This window comes from Vitis riparia, chromosome 18 (genome assembly GCF_004353265.1).
Source record: "Vitis riparia cultivar Riparia Gloire de Montpellier isolate 1030 chromosome 18, EGFV_Vit.rip_1.0, whole genome shotgun sequence".
NCBI lineage: Eukaryota > Viridiplantae > Streptophyta > Magnoliopsida > Vitales > Vitaceae > Vitis > Vitis riparia.
In genome coordinates this window covers 14990052-15004246 of record NC_048448.1, presented here as the reverse complement: position 1 = coordinate 15004246, position 14195 = coordinate 14990052, and the positions used below count along the sequence as shown (strand labels likewise).

The 14195-nt window shown below is 38.8% G+C and overlaps 1 protein-coding gene across 1 annotated transcript; it reads left to right on the top strand.

Moving 5' to 3' along the window:
* Positions 1 to 217: 217 nt before the first annotated feature.
* On the top strand, positions 218 to 13849 carry LOC117907532 (eukaryotic translation initiation factor 5B-like). The gene is given in 15 exon segments (XM_034821096.1): positions 218 to 338; positions 480 to 1301; positions 1303 to 1925; positions 1927 to 3319; positions 3419 to 3526; positions 3610 to 3710; positions 3835 to 3925; positions 4017 to 4127; positions 4202 to 4267; positions 9086 to 9145; positions 9297 to 9453; positions 9456 to 9853; positions 10692 to 10811; positions 13072 to 13191; positions 13276 to 13849. Coding segments are annotated over 14 exon segments (4173 nt in total). The 5' UTR covers positions 218 to 338; positions 480 to 542; the 3' UTR covers positions 13342 to 13849.
* Positions 13850 to 14195: the final 346 nt, after the last annotated feature.

Here is a 14195-nt window from a genome sequence, read left to right as displayed (position 1 = left end):
TTGAGTTCGCTATCGAGTGGAAAATGCATGAGCCGAAATACGGGGTCCACACATATCCATCAAATTACTTAAAATCCAAATTCATCAAGTAAAAAAAGAAAAAAAAAAGAAAAAAAGAAAAATAGCAGGGGCCATGGTATTCAGAAACTACACACTACCAGAAATGGGCTTCTTTTATGCTGATCCGACCCATGTAAGTCCATTACTTCAACCCTAGAAATCCCATATTTCTTCTCTTTTCTGTCTTCTCTCTCGTTCACTGTTTTTCTGCGTTTCTCCCCCAAATCTCTATTTTTCTCCATCCAATTCGTACCGCTTAATCTCCGTTCTCACTCCAGGTACAGTCTCACTCTCTTTCGAGATCATATTGATTTCAGGTAATTGTATTTCTATATAATTTTATGAATATAGATCGGGAATTTTTTTTCATTGGTTTTTTTTTTTTTTTTTTTTTTGGATTTCGATTTTTTGATTTGCAGTTAGGGTTTTGAGGGGGGTTAGGATTTGCTCTTTTGCTATTCAATTCTCCGACCTCAACCTCGATGGGTCGAAAGAAGCCTACCACCCGGGATGAAGAGCCCGCCGCCGCCACCGGAAACACCAAGTCGAAGAAGAAGGCGCAAGTAATCGACGATGACGAGTACTCGATCGGGACTGAGTTCTCAGAGGAACCGCCGGCTCTGGAGGAGAAAGTTGAGCCGGTTGCCGGAAAAAAGAAGGGCAAGAAGGGAAATTCGAAGTCGGCGTCGCAGCTGAGAGATGATGATCAGGAAGAGTCGGAGGAGGACGAGGATGTGGCGCCGGTTGTCTTCGATGGGAAGAAGAAGGGGAAGCCGAAGAAAACTGGTAATAGTAGTGGTTTCAGTGCATTGCTTGTGGAGGATGATAACGATCAAGGGTCTGGATTGAATGAGGATAGAGATGAAGGGAGTGAGGGAGAAGATGGGAGTGTGGTGAGTTTTTCGGGTAAGAAGAAGTCATCGAAGAAATCTTCGAAGAAGAGTAGTAGTAGTTTGTTAAGCGCAGGCTCCTTCGGAGCCGTTGATGATGGCGATGATGATGAAGATGAATCAAATAAATCAGAGAATAATGATCCTCCAGTAATTGCTTTTACTGGGAAGAAGAAGTCATCCAAAGGTAATAAGAAAGGTGGAGTTTCGAGTTTTGATGTTTTGGATGAAGCAGATGGAATTGATAGTACAATTTCAGAGCAACAATCTGTAGATGAGGCTGATGACGCTCCTGTAATTTTTACTGGAAAGAAGAAGTCATCCAAAGGGAATAAAAAGGGTGTGCAATGTATTTGCGGCCTCTAGTTTTGAGGGACTTGGTGAAGGGGATAAGGATAGTGATGAGAAGAATGAAGAGGATGAAGATATTGCTTTTATTGCTTTTTCTGGCAAGAAAAAGTCTTCTAATTCTTCCAAGAAGACTAGTAATATATTTAGTGTTGCATCGGATGATGAGGATAAGGATGAAGATGTTTCTGTATCAGAAGCTGCTCAGGTAGAAGATGAGGAAGATGCCTCAAAGATTGCCTTTTCAGGGAAGAAGAAGTCTTCGAAGAAGAAGAATAATAATGTTCTTTCTGAAACTGGGCTTGGAACTGATCTTGCAGATGTAGTGGAATCTGAACAACCTAGTGTTGGAACAGTTGATAATGAAGGTAATGATTCCAAAAGTAATAAACAGGTAAGTGGAGTGGTGGAAACTTCAAAGAACAAGAAGAAAAAGAAAAAGAGTGGAAGAACTGCACAAGAAGAGGATGACTTGGATAAAATTCTTGCAGAGCTAGGTGAAGGGTCGTCTTCTCTGAAACCTACTACTCCACAAGAGGAGAAAGTTCAGGTTCAGCCTGAACCAGTCCAAGCAGCAGATGCTACAGTTGAAAAAGAAGGTGAAGAAGAAGGTGTGGAGTCTGCTGCACAAGAAGAAGAAAAAGAAGAAGGAAAAGGAAAAAGAGAAGAAGGCAGCAGCAGCAGCAGCTGCTGCGGGTGTAGTGGAGGTCAAGGAAGAAAAACAGGTTGAAACAAAGAGTAAAGTTCCAGACAAGAAATTACCAAAACATGTAAGGGAGATGCAAGAGGCACTTGCTAGGCGCAAAGAAGCAGAAGAGAGGAAGAAAAGAGAAGAGGAGGAGAGACTAAGGAAGGAAGAAGAAGAACGGCGACGACAAGAAGAACTTGAGAGGTTGGCTGAGGAGGCGAAGCGCAGGAAAAAGGAAAGGGAAAAGGAAAAGCTTTTGAAGAAGAAACAGGAAGGTAAATTGTTGACAGGAAAGCAGAAAGAAGAAGCCCGTAGGAGGGAGGCAATGAGGAACCAAATACTGGCCAATGCAGGAGGTTTGCCCATCTCCACTGGTGATGCACCAACAAAACGGCCCAAGTATCAGACGAAGAAGGTGAAGTCACATCCCTCTCAAGCAAATGGTGCTGCCCCTTCTAAGCCAGATGAAAACACCGAAGCAAAGGAAAGCCTGCCAGAAACTGTGTCTGAGGTGGATTCCTTGGAACCAGAGAAGCTTGAAGAAGTGGACTCAGTGGATGTTGAGGAGAAATTGGAAATCACTAATGCAACTGAAGAGAATGGGGTTGAAGAAGAAGAAGATGATGAAGAATGGGATGCAAAGAGCTGGGATGATGCAGTAGTCACACTGCCTGATAAAAGTGCATTTGCTGATGAAGAGGCTGACTCTGAGACTGAGCCTGTGGTGAGAAAAGAGATGAAGGTTGCAGCACTGCCTGCATCTCGCAATGTTGGGGTCACTCCTGCTGCTGCCAAGACCTCCATTGTGCCAAAAACAGTTGTTCCTACCCAGCCAATCAAGACTCAGGATGTTAGAAGTGAGAAAAGCCAGATCGAGGTTGAAGTTACAAATAAAAGTAGGAAAAAAGCAGCACCAAGTTCAGATGCCCCTCCCCAAGGAACTGAAGAGAACCTTCGTTCTCCAATTTGCTGCATCATGGGCCATGTTGATACTGGTAAAACCAAGCTGCTAGATTGTATTCGAGGCACTAATGTTCAGGAAGGTGAGGCTGGGGGTATCACACAACAAATTGGTGCAACATATTTCCCTGCAGAAAACATAAGGGAGAGAACTAAGGAACTGAAAGCTGATGCAAATCTGAAGGTCCCTGGTCTATTGGTTATTGATACCCCTGGGCATGAATCCTTCACTAATTTGCGGTCCCGGGGTTCAGGCTTATGTGACATTGCGATTTTGGTGGTGGATATTATGCATGGATTAGAACCGCAAACGATAGAATCTCTCAATCTTTTAAAAATGAGGAATACAGAATTCATTGTTGCCTTGAATAAGGTGAAATTTGCAGAATAATATAGCTTTTGGAGAAGCTATTACTTTTGTTTTTGTTCTTATCATGTTTAATTTTATTTCTTTGATTTCCCAATTTTGCAGGTGGACAGATTATATGGGTGGAAAGTTTGCCGCAATTCTCCAATTCAGAAGGCAATGAAGCAACAGTCTAAGGATGTACAAAATGAGTTCAATATGCGGCTCACTCAGGTTATAACATTCCACCATTTCTTTCTGTGTGATTTTTGCTAGTTTGGTTGGCTTTGTTAAAATTTTCTTTTGGATGGTTGCAGATCATCACACAGTTCAAGGAACAAGGATTAAATACTGAGTTGTACTATAAGAACAAAGAAATGGGGGAAACTTTCAGTATTGTACCTACTAGTGCAATCAGGTATTTCTCATAGCCTCTATGTCTACCCTTGTTATATCTTGTTCCAGGCTCTTCAACTGAAAACTCTACAAAACGATTTATTTACAAGCCAATGTCCTGATATTTTGGATTGGTGGATGTACAGTGGTGAAGGCATCCCAGACCTATTGCTATTATTGGTTCATTGGACTCAGAAAACAATGGTTGAGAAACTCACATACAGCAGTGAAGTGCAGGTCTTCTTTCTTTTCACTGTATTTTGAGTTAGTTGAATCAGATGATAGCAGGTTATGTGGATTGTGATTTTGTGTTGAAAATGTTTGCCAGTGTACGGTGTTGGAGGTCAAGGTTGTCGAGGGCCATGGGACAACCATTGATGTTGTGTTGGTTAATGGTGTGCTTCATGAAGGGGATCAGATAGTTGTTTGTGGCATGCAGGCAAGAATTTAAAATATCACTTCTGCTTTAAAGTGCTAATATCCAAATTCTTACTTATGATTTTTCCATTTTAGGGCCCTATTGTTGCCACAATTCGAGCTTTATTGACACCACATCCAATGAAGGAACTTCGTGTCAAGGTTTGGTTTCCTTTTTTGATTAGTCTTGTCTTCTTTTTGCATTCAATCCTTCACAGGAACATAAAAATTATGGATTTGAAAGTTGTGTTGCTAGCAAGCTTGTGTGTGAACAACAATGTTTTAAAAGGCTATAAGACAATCTTGAGGTGTTTTGGTGACCGTTGTATACAATGTGTGTACTTCGGTGCACCCCTTTTGGCATTTTAATACTAAATGCATTTACCTATCAAAAAAATCTTGAGGTGCTTTGTCCAAATGACCTCAAGAGGAATCATTGAGAGATGTAAACCTTAACTTAAACAAGGAAATAAATAATAAAAAGTTCTCAACAAATCAGGAAAATACTAATAAAATCACATGAAAATTGAATAATAAGAAAACCTTCAAATTCATTTTTTTTTTATAGATAAACGCACAGAAATATATTAGAAAAGGGCAAGTAAGGCAACCCAGAGTATACAGAGAGTATACAAACATCACCTACAAAAAAACCGGAAACAAAAAAGACAAAGCCTTACCAGCCCTCAACAAGAACCCAACCAGTCCACAAAATTAAACAAAGAAAAGGGACCTTCAACTATGGAAGCATTAGCCCAAAGTAAGAGATTACAAATGAAGGAATTTTTCAACCTTTGAAGAGATAGGACCTCATTATCAAAAACTATCCTATTTCTTTCCTTCCATACCATCCAAAATAAGCAAAGAGGAGCTGCCCGCCAAACCTTACTATGCTTCTTATCCTTAAAGGGAGCATGCCAACCTAAAAGAGTGTCTCTAACCGATAACGGGAGGACCCGATTAACACCAAATAGGGAGAACAAGAGGTCCCACAAAACCTTCGCCTTAGAACAGTGAATAAGGATGTGATTTATCGTCTCTTCTTCAAATTCATAATGACACAATTAAAGATTTATCACTGTCAATAATAAGAAATGAGTTTGTTCCATGTAATTCTGATTAGAAAACTGTAGGAACTAGCGTGCTCCTCTATGTTCCCTAGCGAAAGAATTTGGAGGGCAAGAGTGCCTCCAAAGGTAGCTTTCTTTGCTTGGGAGGCTTCTTGGGGTAAAGTATTAACTCAAGAACAACTTCTAAGGAGGGGGTTCTCTTTGGCAAATAGGTGTTTTCTTTGTCTATCCGAAGAAGAAACGGTGGATCATCTCTTACTTCATTGTGTCAAGACGCGGGTCTTGTGGAACCTTCTTTTCTCCCTTTTTGGTGTATATTGGACTCTTTCGTGTACGGTGAAGGCAACCCTTCTTGAATGGAATGGAGGGTTTGTGGGGAAAAGGCGCAAGAGGGCTTGACAAATGGCTCCTTTATGTATATTTTGGTCAGTTTGGAAGGAGAGAAATAGGCTAGCGTTCGACAATGAGGAACTCTCGCTTCAAAGGTTGAAAATTCTTTTGTATGTAATCTTTGGTCTTGGGTCAAGGGTACGTAGAGAGTCATTCTTCTCTTGTAAGTTTTGTAGATTGGATAGGCTCCTAGTTAGGGAAGGTGGTGTGTATACTCCCTGTATACTTCGAGGGCACCGGTTTTTGGTGTTTTCTCCTTTTGATTAATAGACTTCCTTTTTTACTTATCAAAAAAAAAAAAAAACTGTAGGAACTAGAAGGTACCCCTCTTGAACATTTCCCCCCTAATTCATCTTGGTTTTATCATTCTTCAAACCACATGGAAATTTAATAGAAATAAAACCTGGTCCAGTGGAAGCAAATACCATTAATCCAATAATGTGTAGCAAAATTTTATCTTTGAAGAAGAGGAATCTGTCACTATGATATGTAAATGCATCATTCTCTATGTATGTTCTTTTTTTGAAGAATTTTAAGTAAGAAAAAACCAGGTTTATTGATATCATGTCTATAACTTGCTTTCTGTTGTGTGTATATATTTTTGATAAGTAAATAAGCAAATACAGCAAAGAAAAGGTGCACCAAGTACACACAGAGAATACAAAGAGCGCCAAAAAGTAGGCAAAAGGAGAAAACAACAAATCACTACCCAAACCAAAGACATCGCCCTAAGTAACAAAGAAACAATGCAACAAAGGGCTCCTAAACTGACATAACCAAGCCCTATTTTGCTAAGAGAACAAGACTAACAAAGCAACCAAAAAAAGAGCAACAAGAGCCTGCTCACCTAAGTCACCCCCACGAAAACTAAGAAGCTAACAATTGTGAAAACCTAACACAAAAAGAAGAGACAATAAACAACCTACTGTCCACCTCCCGTCCCCACGCCTTAACCCTAGCCCTAGCACTTGAAAACCAAATCCAACCCAGATTTTTTGCTTCTTCTCCCTTTACCACTTGAGAGATTGTAGTTAACAAAGTATTCCAACTTTTGAAGCTCCCTTTCAAACCAAGAAGGAGAGGAAGACCTCCTCTTAAAGCTTGATCCCACCACTCTACAACCCTTGCAGGCTTCCAATTTACTCAACAGGGAGCCAACTTCCTTCTCAAATCCTTCCACAGGCAAACCCATGTACTCACTGAAGAAGATGAAATTCTTGTAAGCTAAATCGACAATGTTCTCATTGAATGCCCCATCCTTCCTGCCCATCAAGTCTTTCCTTGGGCAGCCCTTTCTTAAATCCGCCTCATCACCGCATGAGGCCAAGTCTGTAGTCTTGTTAATGGTAGGAAGCGTCATTAGGAAGTCCAGTTCAAAGCCCTTGCTGGAAAACAAAAGCAAAGGTTGACAACCCTTATCCTTACTTTCTACTAGAGACCCCTTGTTTGACTCCCTCCATGAGAGAAGGCAAATATCCCTTGCCAACGAAGCAACCCCATCTTTGAGAGAAGGAGGAGACAGAGTGAGAGACTTGTCTCTTAGGAGGGAAGCGGATGACAAAACCAAACCCGCAAAGCCATTCGTTTCAACCAAGAGTGCAACATTAGTAGATGGTGAACCAAACTCAAAGCACAGAGTTGTTGACAAGGTGTAGGGATTAGGAGGAAGCTTTTGGTACACCTTACATTAACTAGTTAGCATGAGGGGCCTCTTAAGCAAACTGTTGGGTCCACTAGTGCAAGGGCCCTCAGCAGAAAAGGCTTGGCCCAAAATAGGGAGCTCAGAATCCATAGTGGGCTGGCCCAAAGAGAAGTAAAAGCAACAAGAGGAAGGCTAGGCTCAACACACTCAAAGCCTCCCTTTTCTTGGCCCAAAGGAAAAATAAGGCTTGAAATTATGCCCATTGACCCAAAATGGGTAAAAAAAGGTGGGCTCAAGGTCCAACTCCTCACCAACCCCTTCAACCTTGAAACCATTGCCGCAAGAAGAGGGCATTGTACCCTTCAAAGCTTGTTCAAAATGCAAAGGCCTTGTTGACGTTGCCTGACATTTTACATGAATCCTGGTATCTACCCCCACTTTCCTAGTTGCATGTGGCCTATCCTTTCAATCGTCCTTCGAGGAAATCGCCAACAACCTTGGTGGAGACTCCCACCATAACGGAATGTCGTAGGTTGAAGACCTTACCATCACATGTAAGAGCCCAGTCACCCTCTTCCCATTGGAGCTAACTAGAATTCTAGCCTATTGTAAATGTCATCTCTCCACTGTCTCCACATCACAGCCAGAACACTTCTGCATGCGTCCCCCACTCTCTTAAAGAATTCCATTTCCCGCAAGTGCGAAGGAAGCATAATAACTTTTACCCAAGTATCTTTAGCAAGAGCCCTTCCTTCAGGCAACTTGCTTCAGGGCTTCACCAAGCTATCTTCAAACTCTGCCCTTTTATAGAACAACACCACAAGCTCAACACCCCTTCAGCGTCCTTTAGCATTATCAAAAACAAACAAAATCAAAGTGCCACCCAACAACTTTAGATGAAGATTCCCAACTAGCCTCCAGTTGCTTCTAACCCATGAGCTTAGTGAACCCAAATCTAGAGCCTCATCGGCAAAAACACCCCAACTACCCACAAGACAATGCTTTAGGCGCTCCAGATTTCTCACTATATCCTTGCCTGCTCTGGATCCAAACAACCTCTCCCACTACCTTCTTACTACTAGGAATTGCATCTACAAAAGAAACATCTTTGCCTGGTGTTTCTTCTGCACACATCCTCCTTTGATGGTCAATCCCCTATGGCAACTATGAAGACTTGTTTATTGGCACAACACCAATCTCCTCAACTTGCTTGCTAGAGTCTTCGAACCCCCTCTTAACACCCCTTCCTTTTGGGAAAGATTAAGGAAAATCTTTCCCCTTGGACGACCAAACTGAACACTGCAAGAATCTTCCCACGTTATTGCTTTGGAGTTCCAACTTAAAAACCCTTCCCCTTTCCTTCCACTCCAATCTAATAGGCTTACTATTACAGTTATCACAACAAAGTTCAACCCCCTCCAACCTCAAAGTAAGGCATCTCTTGCCAAATTTGATCCAAGAGGAAAATTCACAACCCCTCTTTGCAATCATACCAACTACCTTTCCTTGAATCATCTCCTTTGAGATCTCAAAGGATTTCAAATCCACCGGAAACCAACACTTTTCCCCCCATTTCTCCTAGAGAGCTACATCATGTCTCTATTCCAAGGCCCATAACAATGATATTGTGTGTGTATAATGTAACCCATCCCTTTATGGGGAGTCTGTTTTTGTTTGATGGTAATTGATCTGGCTGGTGTGCATGTTTTGTTCCAATGTATGATTGGTCTTGCTTGTGAGAAGTTGGACTTATTCTGTCTCGTATGGGAGCTGAGACTGTTGTTGCTAGTTTTCTGCACTAATTTTGGCAAGATATAAAAAGTATGATGTAAATTATCCTATGCATTTATTGATTATATGGTGCTTTTCTGATTTCAGGGAACTTATTTGCATCATAAGCAAATCAAGGCTGCACAAGGTATCAAGATCACCGCACAGGTAATGTTAATTTTCATAATTTTAAAATTGAGGGCAACCCAGCTTTGATTGCATTCCCAGATACACACTTCCTGAATTAATTGTATGGTTTAACTTTGTGATTTTATTCTTATGTTCAGCTCCTGTTTTCTTGTGTTATACTTCTTTCTAGGGCCTTGAGCATGCCATTGCGGGAACTGGTCTATATGTGGTAGGGCCTGATGATGATTTGGAAGATATCAAGGAAGCAGCCATGGAAGATATGAAGTCAGTCTTGAGTAGGATTGACAAGAGTGGTGAAGGAGTTTATGTTCAAGCATCTACTCTTGGTCCTTGGAAGCATTGCTGGAGTTCTTAAAGAGTCCAGCAGTGAGTATTCCTGTTAGTGGTATAGGCATTGGCCCTGTACATAAAAAGGATGTCATGAAGGCTAGTGTCATGCTTGAGAAGAAGAAGGAATATGCTACTATCTTGGCATTTGATGTCAAAGTGACCCCTGAGGCTCGAGAACTTGCAGATGATATGGGTGTGAAGATATTTATTGCTGATATAATTTATCACTTGTTTGATCAGTTTAAGGCCTATATCGATAATCTCAAAGAGGAAAAGAAGAGGGAAGCTGCTGATGAAGCAGTCTTTCCATGTGTACTTAAAATTATGCCCAACTGTATTTTCAACAAGAAGGATCCAATTGTTTTGGGAGTCGATGTTCTTGAAGGGATTGCGAAGGTATATCATTTTTCCTTCCTTTCTTTCATTTTTTGTTTTTTTGTTTGTTTTTTGGTTTTGGATAAGTTTACTTCCTTTTTTCGCATTTCCTATTGAAGGATATGACCATATACTTCTATTATGCCTGAACAAGACACTAAAGCCATCCCCGTAAGTTAACTTCATGAATTTGTTAGAATTAATATGTTTGTGCAACTTTTAGGTTCTAGATTTTGAAAATAAATGTCAGAGTTGAAGGTTGCCTCCAGGCTTGAAGCAAATCTCTTGCAGCAATATTGATGTATAATAACACTTTCTATTTCAAAGATGCTCTTGCCAGTGGATGGGATCTCTTTCTTATATGGGGTTGAGGGGAAGCTTTTAAAATAGTGACTTTCTATTTGTTACCATTGTGAACAAAAGAGCTGAATTCTGAAATTACTTTCCATTGACCATAAGCATTGTAATTAATTTTAATGATAAGAGTAGTTCATGAATTTCTGAATTATTTTCTTGAGGCTGGTTGTGTCATTTTCCCTTATCTTCACCATTATGTCACATTTATAATTCTTGATTCTTTTTTAACCCACATTTCAAGATTTTCTTGTTTTTGGATAAATCAGAATCAACATATGTAATTTACACCCCCACCCCTCCAAATATATAGGAAATTGTTTTGGGGTTTGTGTGATGTGGTTTACGTGATGTATAGCAGGCTCCTAGTACCAAAATTGAGTTGTAAGACAATCTTGTTGCTATGTGATCTATGATTCATGTTGTTGCACAACCTTAATAACACTATCAGTGCTAATGCATAACAAACAGGTCTCTGATACCATCTGAACTGGATTTTACACAGGTTGGGACTCCAATTTGTATTCCTCAAAGGGATTTTATTGATATTGGCCGGATTGCATCCATTGAGAATAACCACAAGCCAGTTGATATTGCCAAGAAAGGCCAGAGGGTGGCGATCAAGGTATGAGATTGTACATAGGATATAATGCTTTGTGATATTGTTGGCATATTGAGTGTGGAAATTTCTTGAAAATGGAGCAGTTAACCATCAAAAGCGAAGCAATTCATAGTATATTTCATAGGTTGTTGGAACCTAAAAGTGACAGTTCAAAAATGACCCAATAAAGTAGAAATTAGGTTATATTGTGTACTTCAAATGCATTTTTCATTTTTCATTTTTCTTTAGTGTTGTGAAGAAAGGTACTCATTCATTTAAATAATGCAAAAACTAAGAGGGTGTTTGGTAAAACTTAATACTTATTATTTAATGACTTAAATTGACTTTGTTATATTGTTCTTAAGTTGTTGACTTAAAATTTATTACTTATTTTTTACTTTAAGTATTAAGGTTATTTGGTAAAGTAAACTTCAATTTTAGAAATATTTGGTTAAAAGGGATGAAATAATCCCTAAATTGTGAATCTAACCCTTCCCATGTTTTTTCTTAAAAAGTAACCCATTTTTGACATAAATGTCTTTTATCATTTCAAGTATTTACATGTCTACTTTAAAAAGAGGGTTATTTTTACAAGAAAATAATTAGGGCATTTTTGTCCATATGAGGCTAAAAAAGGGTGGAAGGTCAAATTTCGAAAAATTGGGTTTTCAAAAACCATTTTAATCAAATAACTCTTAATTTGAACTAATATTTTATATTGTTACTAATCTTAAATAATAAATTTATTTGTTAAACATTCATATTTAAAGTATTGTAGAAACATGAGATAACCAAAAAATATTTACCATAAAAGATGAGTGGTGAATATAGTCATATTTGTCAAATATATTTTCATTCATCATGGATAAATGAGGTAAAAGAGTTTTGAGAATAAGAATAAGTTAACTATTTTGATTTAGTACTTAAAAATTATTTTTGACTTTAAGTTGTGATATTAAGCTATTTTACTAAACATGCTTAATCTACTTGATGACTTCATTAAGTCATTAAGTCGATTTACCAAACACCCACTAAGTGGGCACTTATTTCAGATGCCGTTTTCAAACATAATAAAGTTGCCCAATGGCAATGGGATGTCTGAATGCTCAGTTGTTATTATTCAAGGCTTGGTAACTAAATCCTTTTAATCTGAGGCCTAACTCATCTATCTCTCGACACTAAAGTTGACAATTGGGGAGCTGGTATGTGTTTATATTCCATTCTTCTGCAAAGTTGGGAGTGGACCTAACACAACTTTACCTGGATTTAACATCCTATCTTAAAAGGTGTTTAAGAGCTTTTATAATTACTTCACCAACCATTGAGCATCAACTAACCTAATTGTTTGTTGAAACTTTTTGGTATTACATGACTTTCTAACTTATGTATTTAGAATGTAGTTGATATACATTCAGATAATAAGATGGGTACAATAATAATGTAGTTATTTGTAATATAAATATCTAAAATAAACTGACATAATATGCTAGACATATTCTAGCACAGTAACACCTACAAAGGCCTTTGGAGGTGGTCTAGACCATTTGTCCTTTTCAAATTTCTGTTGCTGTTTATAATAAGAAATTGCTGTGCTCTATCCTTCAATTGTTCTTGTTCTTTCCCCTGCTCTGGTTAACTCAAGGTTTATGATATCTTTTCCCTTTTTTTTTTTGTTTTGTTTTATGACTGAATAATTTGGTGTCACTGTAATTGATACCTTGTATATTTATTTGTTTGATTGAAATCTTGTTTTCATTTAGCATACGAGACCATAGTTCTCATGTAAGCTGACCAAGTGTCTACTCTCATCTCATCTCATCTCATCTCATCTCTTAGACTATGTTTTAAGTATTGACAATGGCCATTGTATATTGGGTCCCTGATACAACCTAATATGGGCAGTACAACTTGGTTTGAGTTGACTTGTTTTGATTCACAAAAATAATGTATGAGAGAATCCAAAAGAATATGAAAAAAAAAAAGCCACTAGCCATTGCACATATTTCACCAATGAAACGGATAAAGATGTGCACTAGCCATTGCACATACTTTGTTTTTGTGTTAAAATTTGTTGTCATTCATGCACAACTGCAATACTTATGAGTTATGACCGCCTTTCATCATTTATATCTGTTCTATACTACATCAACGGTTTAGGATTTTTCCAAGTTTCCCAATCTTCAAAATTTGAGTAGTTTAGCTGCCAAGTTAAAGCAGTTTGTTCATTGCAATCTTATTCTTGGAATAGGCATCATTAAAAGCCTTACCTTTTGCACTTTTGCAGATAACCAGCACCAATCCTGAGGAGCAGCAAAAGATGTTTGGAAGGCATTTTGAGATGGAGGATGAACTTGTCAGCCATATCAGCAGAAAGTCAATTGATACACTTAAAGCTAATTACCGAGTGAGTATGGTTGGATTTCACATTGATCTTTTATCTTGAAGTGAAACAATCTTGATATTTAACTGTTTTTGCTATATAAAACAGGATGATCTGTCTCTTGATGAGTGGAAGTTGGTTGTGAAACTGAAAACCCTCTTCAAGATACAATGAGTGTTGAGTTGATAAAATGGCTTTTCAAGTACACAGCATTCATGCCTCGGTGGCTCAGTGTAAAGATACAGAAGCTCTTACATGAAAGAGGGAATGGGTTTATAACTTTAAACCGCACTGGTCGGGATTAGGAATGGGATTGTTTGAGGATATGAGAAGGGGAGGGGTTGCAGGTCCCAAATTTTCTTGCATGAGAGGCATTTGTCTAGGGACAACAGCCATTGATTTTTCTGCTTTGTGCGTCTTGAAATGGTTTTACTTTTTATCTCTGTGATGATAAATATGTAGCAATCGCGGGAGTGCCAGGCTGAGTGTAATTTTTCAGAGCTTTTGCCAATTTTATCTTTTTCCTAATGAATTCTTGTTATTCTTTTTGAATGATGAGTTGCTCAAACGGGGCCTTTTTCCCCTACACCACTGGACAAGGCCAAAAATAAATGAACGTCTGCACGTCATTTTACCTGGCAAAATCTTATAATGATGATGTGATAGTTTTACGACTTTCTAATTGTGAAGTTTAAGGGAATGTCTGATTTTTTCAATTACAAGAACTGAAAATATATTCTTCATTCATTTGTGAGCATCTCTGTTTACAGCAAGTATTGAAATTTCAGTCATGATTGCCATCGGGGGTTGATTTTTAAATTTTCATTTTCTCAGAGCAAATTAATATGCCACCAACCCATAGGACTTAAGTAATCCTGCATCCAGTGTTATATTATAACCAGGTACAAAATGTCCACAGATCATCCATCACTGCTACTTCCTTGAAGTGACAGTCATCATGGCCGCTTTTTGGATGTAATCTGTTGTGGGGAAAAACTAGGCCTCATCTGCATGGCATACAAGCATTT